At 38.4% G+C, this 25,214-nt stretch overlaps 1 protein-coding gene and 1 pseudogene across 1 annotated transcript in view; both read right to left on the reverse strand.

Moving 5' to 3' along the window:
* Nucleotides 1-471: 471 nt before the first annotated feature.
* On the reverse strand, nt 472-17,697 carry LOC103079734 (28S ribosomal protein S24, mitochondrial pseudogene; annotated as a pseudogene).
* A 5,015-nt stretch (nt 17,698-22,712) lies between these two features.
* The window catches only part of ST8SIA1 (ST8 alpha-N-acetyl-neuraminide alpha-2,8-sialyltransferase 1), a 162,274-nt gene continuing 159,772 nt past the window's right edge, over nt 22,713-25,214 (reverse strand). Inside the window, exon 5 of the mRNA XM_007449374.1 lies at nt 22,713-23,752. Within this exon, the coding sequence (XP_007449436.1) occupies nt 23,266-23,752 (487 nt within the window). The 3' untranslated portion in view covers nt 22,713-23,265. The remainder of the gene's footprint in view (nt 23,753-25,214) is intronic.

Here is a 25,214-nt window from a genome sequence, read left to right on the forward strand (position 1 = left end):
GGAAATAAAATACAACAAATTCACAGTGGTTCTCTCTGGGGTAGAATTACAAGCTCCATGGCTGATTTAATACATGGCCCTACTGTTTTGATTTTTAAAAATTAACATGCTTTATAATCTCCAAAAACGGATCTTTCCATTTTAAGAGAAAACAAAGAACTTCAGGTAAAGTTCCTGACACAGTGACTGGCCCAAGACACTCACTGAACTGTAGCTATTACCTAAACCTCAGGTAACTGGCAGCCTTCCTGGGAACGCTGGAGCATCTTCAAAGAAACCCTATTCTAGTTCTCTACACAGACCCAGAGGCAAGACAACATGGAGAGTCTATTTATTCAACAGCCGCTTTGAAGACAAATACATCCCCTCAGTAGTCTGAGGGGATATATTTCCCCTATTTCTACTTCAGTCCTTTTCCACAAATTTCTGTCCTTTGCAGGCTAGAGCCTGATGCAAAAAAAGACAGTTGTCCTAGATATACACAATCTTTGAGGGCACAGTTTGCAGATGCACAGGACCCTTGTAAAAGTGGGACAGCAGAGTCTCACCGCGGCCCACAAGGAAGTACAACCTGTGCACAGGCGGCTGCCTCAGAACCAGGGCACAAATCTCCACCTGGTGAGCCTGGCGCTTTAGAACACGCTGGTCGGGGAGGCAGCCGGGGAAGCTCCCCAACAGAAACTGGCGAAGGAAAACATCTTCCACCGTTCGCTCTATAGCCTGGCCCTCCCCATCCAGGTTACCTGTGTGCAGTGACAGCCAGTCCTTGCGGTGGGTGACGTGGCGAGGCGCGTGCGCCTCCTCGCAGGTCACTAGCTTCTCCCCTTTGCCCAGTCGGCCTCGGGCCGCCCGGTTCTCGGCGCCGACCTCGCTGGTGTTCAAGGCTCGCGAGACTCCCGGCAGCTTCCGGTTCTAGAGTCCATATGGGCGCCGCCATCTTGGGCCCTAAAGTTATCGATTTTTTAATGTTTGTCTTTTTAGGGGCTAAATATGCCCTTATTTTCTCCACCTTCCCGGCCTGCCACGCTCCTCTCCTCCCCGTGTCCTTTCCGTGTGTCATTTTCTATCAACCAAAAAAAAAAGTACCATATGAAAAGCAAACTGAACCAAAGCATCACTGACTTTAAATATCAGGGCTTTATTTCCTCATTTAGCCATTGAATCAGAGATAACACTTTATGCAGATGAGGTTCAGTTTTGGAAAGTGTTTTATACCGGAACAGTGAATATTTCTCTCTAGTACTGACGATTAATTGCTGTTCTTCTTTTGAATCTCTCACATGTATTGATTCATAGCAACGAAGAAACTTAGCTTTGAATACAAGTATGGTAGGGGTTGATTTGTGCCAGGGTTATTAGATGTTTCAATCAAGTGGATCTTCCTTTATTTCATCAGCTCCGTTTGTACACCGGGCTCATACACAGAGTCTCAAAGGTTGCTAAAAGCAGCCCTAACACAGAGTGAAATCAGTGCTAAATTAAGTATCAAAGATGCAGTTACTTTTTTTCTCCTAAACTTGGAAGAGACACCTATGACACAGTGAAAAGTTACGACGGTATGGGATCGACTCTTTAATAAAATCATTGGCGCAATGTGCCCCCTGACGAATCAAGAACCCAGAGAGAAAAGCCAGTTTAATAAATGACAGCATTTATACCCCTCCACTATATAACACAACACTTGTTCAGAATACATTTATTTGGAAAGGTAGAGTTAAACTTTGTACTCAGAGTTCTTTTCTTTTTAAGAACTAACCACTGATCCCAATATAGCTTCCCAAGGGAGAAAGAAGCTTACTCTAAAATGGAGAGTAATTTCTTTGGAAGGTACAGAATCCTTGTCACAGAAGGTTTACAAAAAGTTATTTGACAGTAAGGATAGAACTTATAAAAAATGATTTCTTGAGATTCATATAGATGCTATAATTCTGCCATTCTTTGGGAATTAGTACATTGGCATAGTAAGAAGACCAATTTTAAAAGTCAGACTAGAAATTGCATTTTATTTAAAATTAGAGGAATTCAGTTTTACTTATAATCTATATATATTCAGGCCATTTAGCCTGAATTGCATCATATTAAAAATGAGAACTCTCTAATCTACCATAGGGATACTACCAGTATTTTCTTCCTTCCAGACACAAATGTGTACATACCATATGATTCCATTTGTGTGAAATTCTAGAGTACAAAACCTAACCTATAGTGTCAGGAAGCAAACAGTGTTTTTCTGGGGCCAGGATTGGGGGAATTTACTGAGAAGGAGAACAAGAAACTTTTTAGAGTGATGGATATAGTCTATACCTTACATCATGAGTCAAAAACTCATCACGCTGTGCACTTAAAATGTATTCATGTTATTACTTTTAAATTCTACTTCAATAAAGATTTTTTAAACTATATTAAGATACCATTTTTTACCTACCACATTGGCAATAAATTCAAAAGCTTGACAACACACTTTTTTGGTGAGGTTGTGGGGTAATGAACACTCTCACATTGCTTAGGGAAGAAAAAACGTTTCAAGCTCTAAGGAGGGGAATCATATGCCTCTTGATACAATAGTTGCAGAATATGTAGCATCCCTGCCAAAAAATGCATTAACAGAATCTAATCATGTGAGGCTATCAGACAAACCCAAATTCAGAGACATTCAATTGATCTGAACTCTTAAAATTTTTCAATGTTAAAGACAGAGGAATAGTTCCGGATTGAAGGAGACTAAAGAGTTATGACAACTAAATGCAATATGTGCTCCTAGACTGGATCTTAGAACAGAAAAAAAAAAAAAAAACCAGTTATAAAGGACACAAATGAGACAATTGATAAAATACGAATAGAAACTTATGTAAGATAATACTGTTAATCAACATTAAATTTCTGAAATTATCTTTACACTATGGTTATGCAGGAAAATGTCTTTGTTGTTAGGAGATATACACTGAAGAATTTGGGATTAAAGGATTATTGTGTCTGCAATTTACTCTCAAATATTTCATCAATAACAATAGTGGCAATGATTAGAGAGATAAATAAAGCAGATACAGGCAAAACATTAATGACTGTTGTCTCTGAGTAAAGGTTATATGGGAGTAGGATTTTTACAACTTTTTAAGTTCAATGGTTCTTTTAAATTTGGATTTTTAAATAAATAATTAAAATGAATCTTCAAATAGCAGTTTCTCAATTGAGAAGGAAAGCCAAAAGAGAAAGGAGAGAATTTTTTTTTTCCTTGGGCTCTTAGAATTGAGTAGACCTCTTGGAGTCTCGGGAAAGACTTCAAAATGTCCCAAAGGTTATAGCTTTGGGGTGTGTCTAGGAGCTCAGAAAGTAAGGCCAGAAAATAGCCTGGGTAGAAAGTGGGCAAAAATGCATATGCATGATGGTAATGGAAGGAGGACAGTATTTCTGCAGGCTTATTTCTGCTGCTGCTTTGCCAGCTTGCTTCTCTAATTCAGGGGGCTATGAACATTTCATTGCAATTTTGGCAACACTGGAAAATGTACATACAGTAATATTAGTAAGAGGTGTTGATGGCCACAATAATTCCCTGGGAAGAAAAACATGTTCCAGAATTTACCTTGGAACTGGGGTGGACAACTTCTTTAGTCCACAATGCAACCCTTAAGATTAAGACTGTATATTAGAGTCACTGACAGATCATTATGGTTTGGAATATCCCAAGAAAGAAGACAAAGATAGAAGGGAATTCTGTGAAAAACAAGGGAAGAAGGGAGAGAAAGACAAGAATAAGCACGTGCTTCCAGCACTACCTCAGCTGACCCTCGAAGGCACTAGCAAGAGGTGGTTGCTTCTGCTCTTACCCCTCCCACAAACCTCAGAGAGGACGATTGCCTGAAACACAGGGGCGGGCTACTGCATTACGGAGATGACACTTTTTTCAAGTCAAAGAAATTTAAACTGGGCAAGGGCTCACTACTCCTTTGAATTTTTATAATTCTTTGTTCTAGTTTGTGAACACTTGTCTCATGCCTCCCTTTATTTTAATTTTTTTTCTTTTTTTTTTTTTTTTGCGGTACGCGGGCCTCTCAATGTTGTGGCCTCTCCCGTTGGGGAGCACAGGCTCCAGACGCGCAGGCTCAGCGGCCATGGCTCACGGGCCCAGCTGCTCTGCGGCATGTGGGATCTTCCCGGACCAGGGCACGAACCCGTGTCCCCTGCATCGGCAGGTGGACTCTCAACCACTGTGCCACCAGGGAAGCTCTATTAATTTTTATACATGTTTTATCTCCCTTACCAAATTGCAGATCTCCTATGGGCTGTAGTCGTAATTTTTATGCTCCTCAAAAAGTTCAGTATAATGCCTAACAACTCAGGCTCAATAAATATTTATTGAGGGAACATGACATTAAAAAAACAAAAACAAAAAAACTAGGCCATCAATATTTCACTTGACGTGTTGTTGTGTGTGAGAGCCCCCTAGTGTGCAAAAAGAGCTGTGTGAAGGAGCCCAGATCAACAGGAATTTAAGCAAGTTTTCAAGGGAATGATCTTGGACTCACTTCTTTAATTCAATATGCTTTTCTTTTCTTATCTCTCTGGTTTATTCTTCTGAGGGGAAAGATCAGTTTTAGAATATTAAAACTCATTAATTCTCCAGGACAGCAGCACCGACTATGCTTCAGCCTCCTTCCCAAAGGCCTTTGCATTCAACCCATTAATGGAAGATAAAGTGTGTCATTGATTCTAAGATACATCTTTTCACATTTTAACATTTCTGACAAACAGCTGTCAAACAGCATCTTATCGATGCCTTTCAAGGTCACTCTTTGCTAAGCAGTAATCATGGCATTGTTGGCATTACCTACATGTGTGCACAGTTTGTTATGGCACTTCTCACATCAGTTATGAGCATTGTTTCTATCAAGTTTGTTAAATTTAGCTGTCGTTTGAATATATTTTAAAAGATATATACTAAGATACACTAACTGCATATCTATATCTATATTTATACATGCACACACATACACATACACATACACATACACATAGAGAGACAGAGCCATACTTGGCTTTAAAACATAATGCTATTGTGTATGCAAAAAAGGCAAGAAAATTATGTAGTGGGATGTAAATCACTTAGTGTAAACTGACTATTTTTTGAAAGAATTCCAGATTGTGCTGCAAAACATCAACAAGTTTCCTACAAGGCCTAAGAGGGGAAGAGACCCAGAAATCAATAGAGCTGTGTTGTATTCTATTACTGAGATGCATGCACAAAGATTGTTTATTATGTGCCCAGCAATGCAGCCAGAAGTGGGAAAATTTGCAACTCTCCCTCTGAATAGATAAAAGAAACTTCAAAGTAATGAGTGACTGATGTGACCTATTTGCGCATTGCGCAGACTATCAGTAAGATGTTAACTTGTCAGCACCTTCCTGATTTTTTGGAACAGAAGTGGTTTACTTGTAATGATACACGATTCATTTGAGGTAAAAATGGAAACAGTAATAATGGTAAATTGAAAATCCTGGTTATCTATTTTATATATAGCAGTGTGTATATGTCAATCCCAATCTCCCAATTTATCCCTCCCCACCCCTTTCCCCCTTGGTAACCATAAGTTTGTTTTCTACATTTGTGACTCTATTTCTCTTTTGCGAATAAGTTCATTTGTACAATTTTTTTAGATTCCACATATAAGTGATATCATATATTTGTCATTCTCTGTCTGATTTATACATCACTCAGTATGACAGTCTCTAGGTCCATCCATGTCACTGAAAAGGGCATTATTTCGTTTTGTTTTGTTTTTTATAGCTGAGTAACATTCCATTGTATATATGTACCACATTTTCTATATCCATTCATCTGTCAATGGACATTTAGGTTGCTTCCATGTCCTGGGTATTGTAAATAGTGCTGCAATGAACAATTGGGATGCATATATCTTTTCTAATTATGGTTTTCTCCAGTTATATGTCCAGGAGTGGGATTGCCGGATCATATGGTAGCTCTGTTTTTAGTTTTTTAAAGAACCAACGTACTGTTTTCCGTAGTTTATGTACCACTCTGCTTTCAGAAAGTAGAGGTAGAAACACATCCTAACTTATTTTATGAAGTCAGTTTTACCCTAATATCAAAGCCAGACAAAGATATCACAAGGAAGCAAACATCCCAATGAATGCGTTCCTCATGAACATGGAAACAAAATTCTTACTAAAATATTAGCAAACCAAATCCTGAAACACATAAAAACTTTAAACGACATGAGAAAGTGGAGTTTATCACAGTTATACAAGGTTGGTTTAATATCTTAAACTTGATTAATTTAATACACCACATTAATACAATAAAGAAAATAAAGTTGTTCATCTCAATAGGTACACAATAATGCATTTGTAAGTAGCAATAGTCATCCATGGTAACAACTCTCAAAAAACTAGGAATAGAATTCAAATTTTTCTTTCTGATAAGTAGCATATACAAAAAAAACTAGAGCCAGTATTGTATTAATGCTGAAAGATGAAATGTTTTTATTTAAGATCAGAAATAAGGCAAAGATGTCTATTCTCAGCATTTCTATTCAACATTGTGCTTGTGGTTCTAGCCAGTTCAGTAAGGCAAGAATAAAATTAAAGACATACTTATTGAAAAAAAGAAATACATGTGTCTTCACTTGCAGATGACATCAAAAGCACTATCTTTAAGGAAAAACATAAAATCAACTTCGTAAAAATGAAAATTTTTTTTATTTTCAAGAGACAACATTAATTAAATGAAGAAATAATTCAAACAAGGAAAAATATTTGCAAACATTATATCTGAAAAAGGATGTGCATACAAAATATATTTTTTAAATCTAAGAACTCAATAATAAGAGGAAACACTCCCCTGTCCAAATGTGCAGTGCAAAGGATTTTAATAGACAGTTCACCAAAGAAGATATATAAGTGACTAATAAGCACTGAAAACATACTCAATTAATCATTAGGGAGAAGAAAATTAAAACTCCATAGAGATACCATTACACACTAAGAAGGATATTTTTATTTATTTTATTTTTTATCATTATAATTTTTTACTATGGTAAGAACCATATAAAATGATATATACCCTCTTCACAGAGGTTTAAGTATGCAGTATAATATTATGAACTATAGGCACAATGTTGTACAGAAGTTCTTTAGAACTTTTTCACTCTATACCCACTGAGAAGAGGGATATTTTTAAAAAGACTAACAATACCAACTGTTATTGAGTATGTGAAGAAACAATCATACATTTATGTTGGGTGTGTAAAATGTGTATAGCTACTTTGAAAAACAGTTTTAGTAGTTTCTTAAAAGGAAAATCTTACCATGTGGATCAGCAATATGCACACAGATGTTTATAGCAGCATTATTCAAAATAGCCAAGGGCCTAAACTGGCCCAAATGTACATCAACTGTTGAATTAATAAGTAAAATGTGTTAAATGAATGCAATGGAATGCTATTCAGCAATAAAAAGGAACAAACTACTGATACATGCAATGACAGGGATGAATCTCAAAAACATTCTAATAAATGAAAGAAGCCAGACATAAATGACTGAATACTGTATTCTTCCATTTATATAAAGTTTCCAGAAAAGGCAAAACTATAGAGGCTGAAAGCAGATCCACAGTTGTCTGGGGTTAGGGCTGAGAGCCAGGGTTGACTACTGGAATTAGGAAACTTTGGGGGATGATAGAAGGGTTATAAAATTGGACTCTGATAATGGTTTCACAACTATAAATTTTACTTAAAATCATCAAACTGTACAATTACAATGGGTTAATTGTGTGGTACATAAAATACCCCCAAATAAAATTGTTTTTATTAGCAACCTAATTTATTTGCAACCTAATTTTGTTTTAACTAAAGTGTAATGTTCATGTCCCACACAGATCTTGGGTAGCTTGTCTATTAAATAATAATAATAATGATAACAACAATAATAATAAACCTGTCAAGCTATTAGTAAGTGGAGCAGAGGGGACTGGAAAAATCCTCAGATGCAACAATAATTTACTTGGCCTGACATCTCCCTGCTTACTAAACCATCATAAGAACCATTTTGATGTGAAAAGTTAGTTAAGCTGGGCCTGAAAAACACAAGAACTTACATAGTTTTGCACATTCTGGTGATGCCTAGTACTGGAGACTGCTGCTGCTAAATCCAAGGGTAAAACCTCTGTCAAAGTGCCGAAACTCAAAGAAAAAAAAATTCTAAAAGAACTAGAGGGTGAAAAAGAAGCTGAAATCACATATATGACAGTAATTTTAGCAAAGTCCTCATCAAACACAAGGCAAACCAGAAGACAATGGAATGACATAGTTTAAATGTTAAAGTAAAAACTGTCAAGCTATATTTCTATACCCAGTAAAACATCTTTCAAAAATGAAAATGAACTATAGACATTTTCAGATAAACAAAAGCTGGGAGAGATTTTACTGCCAGCACTACCAGAAAAGCTAAAGGAATTTCATCAAGCTGTTGAGAAATGATACCAGTTCTACAGAAAGGATGATAAAGCATGAAATTAGTACATGGGGGTAAACAAGCAAAGTATATTTTAATATCCCAATTTCTTTGAAAGACTAAGCAAAACAACAATACTGTATTACAGGGTTTATAAAATACATGGTAATAATACACATGTTGTCTTCATGTCAGTTTGAGCCGCTATAACAAAGTATCATAGACTGGGTGGCTTATAAACAGCAAAAAAATTACTTCTCACATTTCTGTAGGCTGGAAGTCTGAGATCAGTGTGCCACCATGGTCAAGTTCTGGTGAGGCTTCTCTTCCAGCTTCCAGATTTCTGATTTCTTGTTGTGTCTTCATATGATAGCAGAGAGAGGAAGCAAACCCTCTGGTGGCTCTTATAAGTGCACTAATCTCATTCATGAGGGCTCCACCCTCATGACCTCATTGAATCCTAATTAATATCAAAAGCCCCACATCCTAATACCATCACATTGTAGGTAGAGTTTCAATGTATGAATTTTGGGGGAATGCAAACATTTACTTCACAACACACAACAGTAGGAAAAAAAGGACAGGAGAGACAGAGTAAAGTGACTTACACTATTGCAAACTTCTAATATTATATATAAGGTGGTATATTAATTCAAGTTATACTGTGATTAAAGGTACATATTATAATTCCTACAGCAATGACTAAAATAAAAGCATAGATTGAAATCCAATAAGGGAGATAAATAAGACACTATGAAAACACATGATTAATCTAAAAGAAAACAATAAAGCAACATGGAAGGAAAAAAGGAACAGAGCAAGCCAACAGAAAACAAATAGCAAGATGGCAGACTTAAACCCAGCCATATCAACAATTACGTTAAGTATAAAGGGGTTAAACACTCCAATTAAAGGACAGAATTGTCAAAATAGATACAAAGCTAAACAAGACCCAACTATAAGTTGTTTACAAACGATGCATTTTAAAAATAAATATAACAATAAGGAAAGTAAGAAAATGGAAAAAGATATACCATGAAAATAGTAATCATAAGGAATCTTGTGAGTCTTTATTAATGTCAGACAGAGTAGACTTCAAAACAAGGTTTATGACCAGAAGTAAAGAAAAACATTTTATTGATATATTATCTTGTTATTTATTTAGAGCATAATATTTATATTGTTATAAATGTTAATACAGGTATCCCCCACTTTTCAAAAATTTGCTTTACACAATTTTGCTTCTATGAAAGACATATATTAGTACCTGTTTTCGCTAATGGAAGGAATTCTGAAGAGAATTTTTGCTTTTACAGAAAAAAAAAGGCAAAAACTAAAAATAACATTCAGCTTTTGTCTTTTTTTTTTTTAACATCTTTATTGGAGTATAATTGCTTTACAGTGTTGTGTTAGTTTCTGCTGTATAACAAAGTGAGTCAGCTACATGCATACGTATATCCCCATATCCCCTGCCTCTTGTGTCTCCCTCCCACCCTCCTTATCTCACCCCTCTAGGTGGTTGCAAAGTACCCAGCTGATCTCCCTGTGCCATGCAGCTGTTTCCTTTTGTTTTGCAGTGAACCGTTATAGAGGCTGCCCACACCCTGGGCACTGACAGTGGCACCTCCAAGATCAGTCTCCAGGAACTACACTCAACATCTCAGCATCAAGCTGCCATAGCTTTGAACTATGTCTGTGAGCATCCGAGCTTTATCTCAATTTATTTTGTGCATCTGTTTTCAAGATGTGTCCTAAGGGAATTGCGTCTTCACTTCATGCCATTTCTGATTACAAAAGGTTTCGTAAGAATGCTCTGCTTTTGGATAGCAGGGGAAACCTGTAATAAAGGGTCAATTCATGAAGAAAATATAACAGTCTTAAAAACTATTTCTCAAGCAATCAGCTGCCGAGGTGATCAATTAGGACAATGCACCAACTTGAAAGTAGCAAGCTAGCCTTTATTCACTTATTGTGTCACCGCAAACAAGAGGCAAAAACAAGTGCCGGTTCCTAAGGGTTTCATTTTTCCTCGTGGGATGGCACTGGACGAGAGTCAGATGGGTGCAGTGCAGATGGGGGAGTCATCTCACTACCAAGGAGCCCTAAACAAAAGGCTTCTGCCTCTTTATGTACCTATGGGCCAGGAGGAGGGAGAGAGAGAAGGGCTAGGAGCAGAAAGGCACTGAGTTAAAGTGGAGAAAAGTGCCTTAACCCAGATCCCTGATTAGGAGGATATGTATTGGGTTAGGAATGCAGACATGCATCTGAGAATGGTTGTCCTAGGAGGTCCTGAGCCCCAGACTGCAATTCACTCCAGAAAATCAATGCATCAGCTCTGTACAAACCTGGTGTGGCCGGGACAGCTTTGTCCCCACGAGGCCTGCCGGGCAAAGCCTTGGAATGACCTGTGGTCAGGGCATGAAGGATCAGACAGTCGTTTGACCTGGAGTCAGACTGCTCAGTGTATGTAGTTTACAAGAGAATTGCAAAGTACGTAAGGCTAAAATGCACAGAACTGAAAAAGGAATGGGCATACACTTGGAGACTTTAACGTGTCTTTTTTTCTGTAATTGAAAGAACTGTCAGTAAGGATACACTTGACCTAGTAAACATTTTAAGCACACTCCTGACAACAACTGTGCTCATGGAAGCTGGGCCATAAAACAAGGTTCAATAAATTTCAAAACATTTAAATCATACATAGTATATTTTCTGATCATGACAGAATTAAGTCAGAAAGAGATACCAAAAAGATACTAGTAAACACTACACATATTTGGAAATTAAAATATACACTTCTAAAAACCCATGGGTTAAAGAAGAATTACAAGGGAATTAGAAAATATTTTGAATTAAACAGTAATACAAGCACTACATATCACAATTTGTGGGGGCCACTTTTACTTCCATTCCTTGGTTCCCCAGATCCAAATATTCTAAATATGATCCAAATATCTAAATATAAGAGAAACTAGTTACTGTCCAAAACATACACCACGTCTTGTATGATGGTACCACAACTTCCTAAGATACTGTCTCTCAGATGGTCCTTAAAGTGAATCTCTATTAGGCCCTGCCAGCTTTCTGTAAGGCAACTGCTTTTAGGTCAGTGTTTCTCAAACTTTTTTCATTATCCCCCCCTACCCTTATTCCAAGGAAATTTAAAAAAAATTTTCCCCTAACCATTGTAATATCTAGGATTTTTTTGCCCCTTAAAACAATCTTTTGCCTTTTGTGGAGGCAGTATCACTCCCATTGAGAATGAATGTTCTCCATGAAATGGTAAATAGCAATACTTGTTAATTCCATAGGCAAAAGCTCCTTTCTATACTTCTTTTGCTGTAAAATGTGTCCTTGGTCAAAAGGATGTTGTGTGTTGTATATGCCAATATGGTACATAAGTCCTTCTGTAGATGGTGGTGTACATAAGTCATGATGGTGATGGCAGAAGCATTGAGGACAGGAAAGACAAATCCAGAATAAATGTCTATTTCAGTGAGAACAAATTGCTGCATCTCCACGATGGAAAGCACTGATAACCACTCTTGACCTTTCAAGGCATTAACTGTCCTATCTCAGTCTTAACCTTTATAAGAGATCGAGGCAAAACAGTATGTCGAATAGATACCAGTTAATCTCTTTTCTCAGTTACCCCACTACTTTCTCTATAGGCTTCTACACAGAGTTGTTTTGCTAGCAGGTATGGAGGTTATGCATGGAATCAATAATCTGTCTTCCACCACTGCTGAATGCCCAAGCAGTAATAGCATGGACCAATATAAAGATATACAGATTGCCAACAAACACATGAAAGGAGGCTCAACATCACTAATCATTAGATAAATGCAAATCAAAACTACAATCAGGTATCACTTCACACCAGTCAGAATGGTCATCATCAAAAAATCTACAAACAATAAATGCTGGAGAGGGTGTGGAGAAAAGGGAACCCTCTTGCACTGTTGGTGGGAATGTAAATTGATACAGCCACTATGGAGAACAGTATGGAGGTTCCTCAAAAAACTAAAAATAGAACTACCGGGCTTCCCTGGTGGCGCAGTGGTTGAGAGTCCGCCTGCCAATGCAGGGGACACGGGTTCGTGCCCCGATCTGGGAAGATCCCACATGCTGCGGAGCAGCTAGGCCCGTGAGCCATGGCCATTGAGCCTGCGCATCCGGAGCCTGTGCTCCTCAACGGGAGAGGCCACAACAGTAAGAGGCCCGCGTACCGAAAACTATATATATATATAAATAAAAATAGAACTACCATACCACCCAGCAACCCAACTACTGCGCATATACCCTGAGAAAACCATAATTCAAAAAGAGTCATGTACCACAATGTTCACTGCAGCTCTATTTACAATAGCCAGGACATGGAAGCAACCTAAGTGTCCATCGACCGATGAATGGATAAAGAAGATGTGGCACATATATACAATGGATATTACTCAGCCATAAAAAGAAATGAAATTGAGCTATTTGTAGTGAGGTGGAGGGACCTAGAGTCTGTCATACAGAGTGAAGTAAGTCAGAGAGAGAAAAACAAATACTGTGTGCTGACACATATATATGGAATCTAAAAACAAAGGTTCTGAAGAACCTAGGGGCAGGACAGGAATAAAGACGCAGACATAGAGAATGGACTTGAGGACACAGGGAGGGGGAAGGGTAAGCTGGAATGAAGTGAGAGAGTGGCAATGACATATATACACTACCAAGTGTAAAACAGATAGCTAGTGGGAAGCAGCCGCATAGCACAGGGAGATCAGCTAGGTGCTCTGTGACCACCTAGAGGGGTGGGATAGGGAGGGTGGGAGGGAGACTCAAAAGGGAGGAGATATGGGGATGTGTGTATACGTATACTGATTTACTTCTCTATAAATCAGAAACTAACACACCATTTTAAAGCAATTATACTCCAATGAAGATGTTAAAAAAAAAAAGACTGGGGTTACTCTGAAATATATTTTGTATGAGAGACTGCCAAGTAAACTTACACTGTTATGTTCTTGAGTTTATCACTCACAATAAACTTCACAAGATTCAATTCAATCGTCCTACATCTTTAGTCCTTCATACCATCAAGAATCTAACTGTATATTCAAATAATAAGTTTTCAAGCAAAAATATAGACTGTGACTTGTAATTACACTTCTTTTAGGTTTAGGAATTCTTGAGTAATTAATGCCTTTGGATTCTTAATATCTGTTTTTGAACGCTTAAACCAAAATAAGGTAGAACAGCAGAACTCAGTAATATCTAGATTTTTTTACTTAATGATAGTTGGTGAAAACAAGTGAGATCTATTTTCCTCATGTGATCTGAGAATAGATTAGAGCAACCCACATTTATGCTGGAGCTGTGCCCTTTTCCCCCAAATGATTCAGCTAAACCTCATGAAGATTTAACATTAGGTAGTAGAATGTCCTTTCCTAAAATAGCTTTAGTCCAAAAAAGCTGTTATGTGAGAATGAAGTTCAGAGAATTAATAAGGAGACCTGCACAAATCACCTTGACCAATTTCTGAGGAGAAATGTATGGTAAAGGATGGACGAAGGTGACTTTTTCTGATATCTCCCCCTCTTGAGAAAGTGGCAGAATGGGGCCACGAGAGTTCAAGGTAAATGGGAGTTTGAAGCAATTATCTAAATAATTCAGACAAGAAGGCACACTTGGGCTTGTCAAAGTCACTGAACCTAAATATTTTGAATCCTGTTAGCAATTTATTAAAGTATCTCTAGGGCACACATACCGATATTGACTCATTGAGTGAAGGAAAAATGTTATCCCTGGAAAAAGTAGGCTCATGTACATATACCGTGTTAAATAAATGCTCAGTTTTCTTTCTACTTTACTTTGCCCGGTAGATAGTGCCTTTCACCTGCATAAGAAGTACGAATAATGTCCTTATATCCTATTCATAGCATTTATACTTCTGTATTTCTAAAATAATTTTATAAGTAGTATGAGTTTTCACCCAGAAGAAAAAAAATCAGTGTAGCTGATACGAATACAAAATAAAGGAAGAAAAGGAAAGGAAATAGAATTACCCATACGCTTCTGGGAAATAAAAAGACTTCACAAGCTATAAAAAAAATCATTTTATTCACAGGGTACATTTCCAAAATTTCTCCAAGTAAGGGAGGTAGAGAAATTGAGACTTACTGAACCTTCCCAGTACCAGCCATAATTACGATGAACACAGCAAAGAAAAAGACATGTTTTTACAGCAAACCTCCTCCTATGACATTGCATTTAAATTCTGTGGAAAGAACAACTCAGCAGAACCAACAGAGATACTATTTTTCTCAAGTCATATTATAAAAAGTACCAATTAAAGTTTTTTCTTACCTGCTACATATTCTGTGAAACTAAAAAAAGAAGAAATGAAGAGCACAGATTTTCCCCACACCTACTGCCAGTGGAGTTTGGTTTTATTAGGAAGAAGTAATTCCAGGTACACTTCAAAAGTGATTTCAATTTTATGGTCTAATCTAACATCTTTTCCAGAATTACTGCATCTATGGACTTTTAGACTACTGTACGAGGAAGAATATTTGAATTTTTCTATTTTTTTCTTAGCCCCAGTCTCTGCAAATTTGCTCTTGAAAAACAGCCTGTATACATGTGGAATACTATTTAATGTGCAATCGTTGAGTTAAAGAGAAACTTTCTTTTTCAAAGCTTTTCAGACTAACTATGCTGTATGGTTAACTGGAGTTCTAATCATGTTCCAGCCTTTTAAAAACAGAGCTCTCCTTGTCTGTTCTCTCCCCCTTCCTTCTAGTGTCTCTGACTTTGATGTACCCCAGTGGCCATCAATCATCACAAATTGTGAATCCTATATATTATGAAAGAGTTGTCTCTAGTAACCTACCAACAAGAAAGCCCAAAGGATTGGTGCTAAAGAATGAATGAGAAACAGAAAAAACAATTGTTTCCTTGATTCCACGAATGCTAGAATTTGCTGGAAAAACAAACATTTTTAGTCTACGTGTCCTCCTGTGGCTATCGCCTAAGGCGTTCCCTATAAGAAGGTTCTACTGCCTCCACAAAGGATATTTACATACTGTTATCAGACGTCTCCAAGGCCTATATACTATTGTGCATTTATATAAAATAGTCACATTCACTACACTTATAAGAGTTCTTGCTGATGATAAAGATACAACTTGGAACAAACATGGTTACACCTCTAGAGTGATGGGGTACACGAAGGAAATACACAAGGAAGTGGGAGCCAAGCCAGAAAAAGTTAAGGCACCCTCTGCCACCCCCCCACCAGGTCAGCCATCTTTTTCTTTTCAATGGGCATAACTAATGCAAGGGGTGTGTGTGTGTGTTTTCACTAGAACACAGCGGAGAAAATACATCTATGTTCGCCTAAGTAATCATGAATATAAAAGCCTTTTACTGAGGTATAATTTTGGAAGCAGTGGACTAAAGCTAACTCTATGCATAGCATAGGGTGATCGTGTTTCAAAGGGTCAAGTTCAAGGTAACACTTCCTACTATCGCTGCTGCATCATGACAAAAGATCTAAATAATCTTATTTTGGGAGAACGCATCAAAGTGGAGATGGAAGAGGGGTGTGAGAATGGGAGCATTTGCATATTCAGGCTCAAACACCAAGGAAAGCCCAACTTGGAGAAGGCAGAAATGGGGGTAGCATTTCGACCATGAGGGTCGAATGCACAGTAGGTAAATGCACAAGTAGGTAAATAAGTGCCACTTCTGCTTTCTTCCCTAAGCATCTCACAGTCTCACACTGCTTTCTCTAGTGTCTTTCCATCATTAGCCATATCAACTGCATGACAATGTATTTCTTTTAAAATGTTTTGAAAAGGTTCTTGAGGCTGACACAAGGACAGCAGCCTCTGTGCTCTCTCTTTGCTGCACGCTAAGATCCTTCCCAGTGCTCCCTCTCCATTAAAGCCCTGATTTTTATCTGTATCTTTTTCATTTTGGTTAAACCTCTTTTTTAAGATTACAATTTTCCATTTCTCTTACTATGTACAGAAAAACAGACATATCTATCTCCTGACTTCCTCTGCCCTGGATAAAAATCACACCTCTTAGATGTTTATTGGTATCATGTGAAACATAAGCTTTTAAAATGACAAATAACTGGAGAAAATCTAATTACATAGAAGCAGAAAGAGACATGATCAATATATTTAGATACTATTCTATAAAACTCCCAGATAGCTTCACATCATTGATTCTATCCCACAGCTTCAATAGGAAAGCAAATCAGAAAGAATTTTAGCACAATGTAGAGATCAATACAAACACAGGAGGTAGGTAAATTAGTGACCATAACCAAAATATAATTCCTCTTTTGTGCTTTAAAAAGTTATAGTTATGGGCTTTGGCTATCATACAAATGCTCACATGTACTGTAAGTCAATTTATAGTAAGTTATTTACTCCTTATTTGTTAGAGATGGAAGAAATCAGAAATGCTGGCACCAGAAAACCAGAAGGAGACAGAAGCATATATTTTTTCTTTATTGCAATGACAAGCAGAATTTCTGTGTTATGTTTGAATGAATTTTCTATTCATGTATTTATTTCAATCTCTCACCCCTAGGATGTAGGTAAAAACTTCAGAGAAGCCTGGGCTGGGGGTAAAGCCAGTAGTATCCATTTTCAAACAGACAGTCTAGGCTTCAGGATGCCTTTGGATGAGTCTCCAGAGTTTTCAAAGAGGCTACAGAACTTTCTCTAGGCTACCAGAGAACTAGTAGGATATGTGCTATCTTCCCAGCTTCAAGAACTCAGAAAACGCATCAGAGTAGAGAAAAAAAGCTCTATTTTTAATAAACACTGGCAAGGCCATAATCAGGTCGGGATGACAGAATTCTGTCACAAGACACCCAAATTTAGAGAGCACACGTTTAAGCATCTCAGCAAATTTCCACACCAACTCTCTAGTCACAAGGCTACTAGCTCGACCCCAGAGCCAGGCCAGCTTCCTTGGTAGTGGACAGAGATAGAGAGCACTGGAAAGCCAAGGCCAAGGGCAGAGACTTCTCTGACCCTTTGTATCCAGAAAGAGTGGGGACTGCGGCGTTTTTCTTCCTTTCGACTTGCCTCTTCCTTGTCCCAGCACTCAATTCACTGAAGTTGTCAAAATTGCTACTTGTATTTAGTTTTTGTTACTGCTCACTTTGTAAGAGGCTTGACCTATGTTGCAGGTGCCTCGGAGTTGTCTGCACACTTCCATCCCTGCTGTGTGCCCACTAAAATCAGATCATCTCAGAGGAGACCTCTACACTGGGAAGATGAAGAAATAAAAAGCACAGCATTGGGGCTTCCCTGGTGGCGCAGTGGTTGAGAGTCCACCTGCCAATGCAGGGGACACGGGCTCGTGCCCCGGTCCGGGAAGATCCCACGTGCCGCGGAGCGGCTGGGCCCATGAGCCACAGCTGCTGAGCCTGCGAGTCATGGCCGCTGAGCCTGCGCGTCCGGAGCCTGTGCTCCGCAACGGGAGAGGCCACAACAGTGAGAGGCCCGCGTACTGCAAAAAATAAATAAAAAATAAAGCACAGTATTGTTCTCAAGACTTATTTCTCTGCATGCTCATCCTCAAGTTCCCACAAATGTCCTTATGCTCTTGATCTTTGAAACTCTACAGACAGAGAGCAGTTATTACCTGGTTCTGCTGGGAAAGTTTTATACAACACAGTAAGAATTTCCTGAAGTTTTCAGTGGACTGTGACATTTTTTTCCTCTTAGGTCCCTCCTAACAAGGATTTATCAGTTAAATATTTCACAAAGTCAGTATTTTTAAACATAGAAATGAAAATTCTAGGTGATTGATTTTCAAAACAGAGAAATAGGAGGTGGTATATAATAAAATTACAACCTACCATAGTTGCCGACAAGAAGGAATGTTACTGATATCATTTGTATCTGAAATTACCTGTAACATTCCTGTAAATCTTTTGACTAATCTCAGAATATTTTTGGCAAATTCAGAGTCCTAAGATTTTCCCAGTTATTTTCCATGTTGCCCGTTGCTTCAGGTACAAGTTATATTTAACCTAAACAAGGTTTTTACCCCAGAAAAGGGCATAAATCATCACAAAGCCAAACACAGAGTACTGTTTGAACATCTGTCACTTTGGATCATTGGATCATTTTGGATCATTTGCCCTCGTTAAAATAACTAAAAGGGAATTCTATAGAAACAAAATCCAGGAAGTACTCCTTAACTTCCTGTGTTACTTACAGTTTAGATGCACAATGTTGCATAAACTTGGTCAAATACTCTATATAAAGCATATGTGTCCTCTTCCATATAAAAATCTTTCATACTTTCAAAATTTCATAAAAAATCTTTCAAATCTTTCATACTTTCAAAATTTCATAAAAAATTACATTTCTTTGTTATGGAATGACTTAATCCTTTAGCCATCTTCATTTGACCAAAGTCTAATTAAAATCAAACAGAGATCATTCTTACTCATGATCCTTAACATCAGTGCAATTCTCCAGCTGGAGCTAATAAAAACAAAAATTCGCATCAGGTACTCATTTTCAGTGTCTTCAAACCGTCTTTTTTTTTTTTTTGCGGTACGCGGGCCTCTCACTGTTGTGGCCTCTCCCGTTGCGGAGCACAGGCTCCGGACGCGCAGGCTCAGCGGCCATGGCTCACGGGCCCAGTCACTCCACAGCATGTGGGATCTTCCTGGACCGGGGCACGAACCCGTGTCCCCTGCATCGGCAGGCGGACTCTCAACCACTGCGCCACCAGGAAAGCCCTCTTCAACCCCTCTTTTATCCCCATGGAGCAACCTAATTTTTGTCACTAAAAAGCAATTTAAAAATTACACTGATGTCAGAGGGTGACACCTTCTCTTGGCAGATGCATCAAAAATGATGAAATACTTTCGTATTAAATGCGTCTGCCATAACTTGAATCTCTTCTGAGCTGCATCTTAAAGGTCAGTAATATTAAAATGTAATCAACCAAATTTGACAAAGAGGTCCAATTCTGAAGGTCTCAATTTCAAATAAACAAAATAAAATAATGGGAGTTTAAATTCAACTTCTTGATGTGGCACATATATACAATGGAATATTACTCGGCCATGAAAAGGAACGAAATTGAGTTATTTGTAGTGAGGTGGATGGACTTAGAATCTGTCATACAGAGTGAAGTAAGTCAGAAAGAGAAAAACAAATACAGTATGCTAATGCATATATATGGAATCTAAAAAAATGGTACTGATGAACCTAGTGGCAGGGCAGGAATAAAGACACAGACATAGAGAACAGACCTGAGGACATGGAGGGGGTTGGGAGGGGAAGCTGGGACGAAGTGAGAGAGTAGCACTGACATACATACACTACCAAATGTAAAATAGATAGCTAGTGGGAAGCAGCTGCATAGCACAGGGAGATCAGCTCGGTGCTTTGTGACCACCTAGAGGGGTGGGATAGGGAGGGTGGGAGGGAGACGCAAGAGCAAGGAGATATGGGGATATATGTATACGTATAGCTGATTTATTTTGTTATACAGCAGAAACTAACACAACATTGTAAAGCAATTATACTCCAATAAAGATGGAAAAAATAAAAAAGAATTCAACTTCTTAAGAGTAATAGAGTATGCCAGAGTACTCTGAAAGATAATTCTAGAAAGATCCTCACTTAGGGAAACACATATTTCAATAAGGATGGGTATATATAACTTTATGCTACACACACATACACACACACAGACACTCAAAACTCCTAGGTTTAGATACATCTATCTAACCACAGAAAAGGGAATATGTATGCCATACCTAAGGATTATCATTATAAAATAATGCCAAACTGTAACCTACTCTAAGAAAACATTCTCATTAAATTGTAGTCCTACTTTGAATGATGTGAGCATGTATGTGTATCCTTAACTGAAGACAATATGGAACAATCAAAATATCACTTTGGTCTAATCCAGGGTTTCTCAACCTTGGCACTATTGGCATTTTCAAGTGGGGAATTCTTTGTTGTGGGGGCAGGGGGCGCTGCTCTGTGCATTGTAGGATGTTTAGCAGGATCCCGGGCCTCTAGCCACTAGATGCTGGCAGCACCCTCCAAATCATGACAATCAAAAATGTCTCCAGGGCTTCCCTGGTGGCGCAGTGGTTGAGAATCTGCCTGCCAATGCAGGGGACACGGGTTCGAGCCCTGGTCTGGGAAGATCCCACATGCCGCGGAGCAACTAGGCCCGTGAGCCACAATTACTGAGCCCGCGCGTCTGGAGCCTGTGCTCCGCAAGAGAGGCCGCGATAGTGAGAGGCCCGCGCACCACGATGAAGAGTGGCCCCCACTTGCTGCAACTAGAGAAAGCCCTCGCACAGAAACGGAGACCCAACACAGCCATAAATAAATAAAAAATTAAAGAAAAAAATGTCTCCAGACATTGCCAAGTGTCACCAGATGGGGGAGGGGAATCACCCCATTAAGAAGCCCTGATCTAATTACACTTTATTGATTTGGGCCATTTCTGTTTTGCCTTTCAGAAACCCCAAATGTATAGACTAACCACTGTACAAATCTATTGCATAAACCTAGCCCAGGAATCATAAGATGTAAAATTTCCAGAAGGCATCTCCAATGGAACTGTGACACATGGGTTCTATGGAGCTCATTAGTTACATCTGAACAGTTTTAATAATTAAAGCACTAATCTGAGTGATACATATTTTATTAACTTTTATGTACGTATTTTGTTAGGCCTTTTATATTTTGATGAAACATATACCTAAAAATATATCCTTTTTAAGGTAGTTATTAAGTAATAACAATAGCTCAAAAGAGGAAATATATTCAGGGTTGTACACACAGCGAATATTTAATGCAACTCCCTCATAGTACATTCTCATTACATTTTTGCTGCCAAATAGGATCAAAAGAGCAAATGAGATCTGCAGAGAATCAATACTCTCAAATTCTTAACTTTCTAAGTATCAACAGAATCTGTGTTATGTCAAGCAGCCGTATTTTAACTGCTGATCTCTATAATAACCTCAATATTCAATCATATTTAGAAATTGGCTATTCCAATGATGTAGAATTTTTCCAAGGGCTTTGCTATCTTGGTATCTTTTAAATTAACCCACCAAAAACTGCCACCTGTTTAACTGTTTTAGTCTATATTGTATACTAAGCTCTACCATTAAAAATGAAGCAGAACTTTTGGGTACAGTTTACCTACATTTTGGTGACACTTAAAAATAAAGTTAGTGATTTCTACTGTCTCCTTTTAGATTAAGGCATCCCAAAGCACAAAGACCATGTGAGGTTTCTTTTACCTTTCTCTTATATGTAAACACATCTGACTGCTTGTAATCTGTCAACAGAGTTTGTGTGCAGTTGTGTCGAAGCTGAGGTAACAAGCCTTCTAAGCAGTCCTACCTGTTACTAAGGGAATAAACAGCTACTAATTCACATCCCTTTACTGGTGTGAACCATGCCTTGATGACCATGCTTTACACAGCACTTACTCATGAGATGTTGGGAAGAGTCACATTGACTAAACCAATTCTGCTCATTTGGAGTGATTTGGGGGTAAGGCTTGCATCTCATACTGGTTTGAGCATTACAGCAGCATGCAGTAAGCTGGCTTCTCTCATATCAAGGTGTAGTAGGTAGTACATAATGCATTTGTAGCTCTCCAATACCAGTTACAGATTTTTGCCATCCCAGGTCATGTGGGTTCGGCTTTCATAATCACACAGGAATGAGCTTTGTTTAACAGTGTGTGTGTGAGAGACTATGTATGAGGGTACACAAATATATGCATTCTTTTATGCGTGCATGCATATTCTTTATCTTGGAGGGAACATACCATGGTAGATAGAAAAGGATATGCCTTCCAATCTATCTTCCAGAGACTAAGCTTTATGTCATTGTGCTTTACTTCATTTCCAAACATTAAATTATGAAGACAATTCTGCCAAGTTGCAAATAAATAATGCACTCACATTTGCAGTTTTTGGCACTAAAATAATAATAATGCAAACAGGTTACATAATGCACACCTAAAATTGAGTTTATGCCCTAAATTCTGAGGAGGGAAAGTGGCTCTTCATCCTGACAGTGAATCAACCCAGACTAAATTCAACAATGCTTCACATTGTCTAAGGAGACCTGACAAAAGGGGAGGAGGTCATTCTTAACAGTTTTTAAATGGAAGGGAAGGGAACTCTAGTTAACATAGACTTGGTTCAACAAATCACAATAATCAGCTGTAGCATTTTGGATCCATATTATTCAGTAAGGGATTTTTAAAATCTACCCCATCACCTACTCACTGCCCTTAAATAAGGCAAAAATAAATAATAATTTTTTAAAAACCTATAGCTCTAATGTTAGTCTTAATAAGATAGTTGCTTTTTAATTAAGCCAGTTCACGTTGATAATCACTAACACTTTTACCCTGGCATTTCATTTACTACACCCTGATTAATTCCTCAGCTTCAATTAGAGTTTCGTATTGTTTGTGAACTCTATCATCTCTATTTGAACCATTAAAATGTGCTTTACCAACATCATTTCATCAGCATGTTACTAGTTGCATATCCACCATATGCTATAAAAGATTTCATAGGACATTTCACTTCTTTTTTTGTCCTTCCAGCCAACAGTAAAAGTAGAGCTCCCCTTGAGTTTTTGTTGTCATTTTTTTCCAAGTGGCCCACGCAAATCCATGAAACGACCTGACCATTCCCTATTGGAGTCACGTAGAAAACCTAACAAAAATACCCTGGCTCAGTCCTTTCTTTTTCCACAGTCCCTAGGAAGTGGGTGGGAGTGAGGTGTCCTCACATGGGTCTAACTGCATTCTCAGTGCACCAATTTTATGAAGATACCAGAGTTGAAGAAATTCCTCCGGCATGGCATGGAAGCCAGAAAAGGGCAGGACATTATCATAGTAGTGGTGGCTGATGGGTTGTTCATGCATATTCACAGAGAAGGGCCAGAAGCCATAGATGGCCACCTCTTCACAGAGGCCCAGGGCCGCGCTCACCAGAAAGAGTCCTGTGGACAGGCGCTTGGCATGAATTCCCCGACTTTTCCAGAACTTCCCAATGCTACGCAGAAAGTTGGGGTTCGCAAAGAGCACTGTTTGATTGGCACCAACATCTGACAGTGTGTAATAAACCCGGAGGGATGGCTCTGTTCCCGTCTTCATAGAAAAGGCAGGCATGTAGATGTAACTGTGGTTATACACTTTCATGTGGTCCACAAACGTCTTTCTGGACCATAGCAGGTTCTGAAACCTATCAAAAAGAAGAAGCTCAATTAAACCTGCAGAAAAGAAACTCATCAATTACCCACTCTACCATTCTTCTGATGGCCCTGATAGCTCATATCATCTCAGCAAAAAACAAGAAAAATACTTCTCTTGTATTTAAAATCCACCTTGAACTTACCAGTTATCTCTCATCAAGTAGCCTGACTTTTCCTCACCGCAACATCTTAAACTCCAGTTAAGGTTCTTTCATGAGATGCCCTCTGAACTAAAATGCATTGTACATTTTTGTTCTCTTTTAGAAGTTACTTGCCTGGAACGTAAAAATGATTTAATACTCATGAATTCACAAAGATTGTTGGTTGTTGGATAGGCTTTTGATAAAAGCTACTTGTGTGGTAGACATAAGCACAGGACTGGTTTCCTCATCTGCAAATCAAAGGAATCACTTCTAAGATACTTCTTACCATTGAAATTCTATAAGTATGCAGCTTAACCAGTGAATGCTATATTATACTACTACGTGGAAAAAGAAAGACTTGTCTCTATTCTAAAATGCTACTAAGAGTTGCCCATATTGCTTGCTCCAAAGAACTCCTCTTTCCCATGTTCTTTCAGTTTGGATTACATAGAAAGAGGATCTCTGATTCAAATGTATTCGGCTAAAATTAATGGTACACATCCTATGCATCAGGCATTGGGGAAGTAAAATTTCAATGACCCACTTTTTGACCCCAGGAAATTCCAGTCCAATTGTGAAACAAAAATATAAGTGAGCACAATATAATGTTCTAAGTACAACCGTTGATATTTGTATAAATTACGATGGAATACAGATGAAAAAATAATTCTGCCTTGGGAGACAGAGCGGGTTCCAAGAAAGCTACAGAGAGGGGAAGACACTTAAATACATCTCCTTAGGGGAACAACAGGAAGAACAACCACTAAACTATAAAGGACACTTTGGTCATAGGCAAGGGTGCAGTGTCCTGAAACAATGATGAGTATTCTGTGTCCCTGGAACGAGCGAGACAGGGATTATGGAGGCAGTGATGGGAGACGAGGTATGTTGCAAAAACCCTTGTGTCTCTAATTTGTTTGGGCTGCACTCTGTGATGACTGAGAACCTTCACAGAAGTGAGTACTTAGAGCACTTACTATCTGGATTACAAATATTTCATCATTTGTTTAGTTGTCAATCTGTGTCAAAAAAAAGTGACTCTGGTGATCTGGGGAAGGAAGAGGCTGGTGGCCTGGAGACCAGTTAAGAGGTTGCTGATGTAACTCAAGTGAAAAAAGACAAAAAGACAGTGAGTGCCTTGTAACTTCTTGTTCTTTCACAGACGGAAGTCACCTGTCTTGGGTTACGTGCAGGTGAAGAAGCAGCGTTTGAGAATGGAATTGAGCCACTACCAGCAGAGGGAAGTCTGGCCTGACTGGTTGGCAGGGCTCATCAGAAATATGTGAAACTGAAATTCTGAATACACAGA

The sequence above is a fragment of the Lipotes vexillifer genome, unplaced genomic scaffold, assembly GCF_000442215.2.
Source record: "Lipotes vexillifer unplaced genomic scaffold, Lipotes_vexillifer_v1.1 scaffold135, whole genome shotgun sequence".
Classification (NCBI taxonomy): Eukaryota; Metazoa; Chordata; class Mammalia; order Artiodactyla; family Lipotidae; genus Lipotes; species Lipotes vexillifer.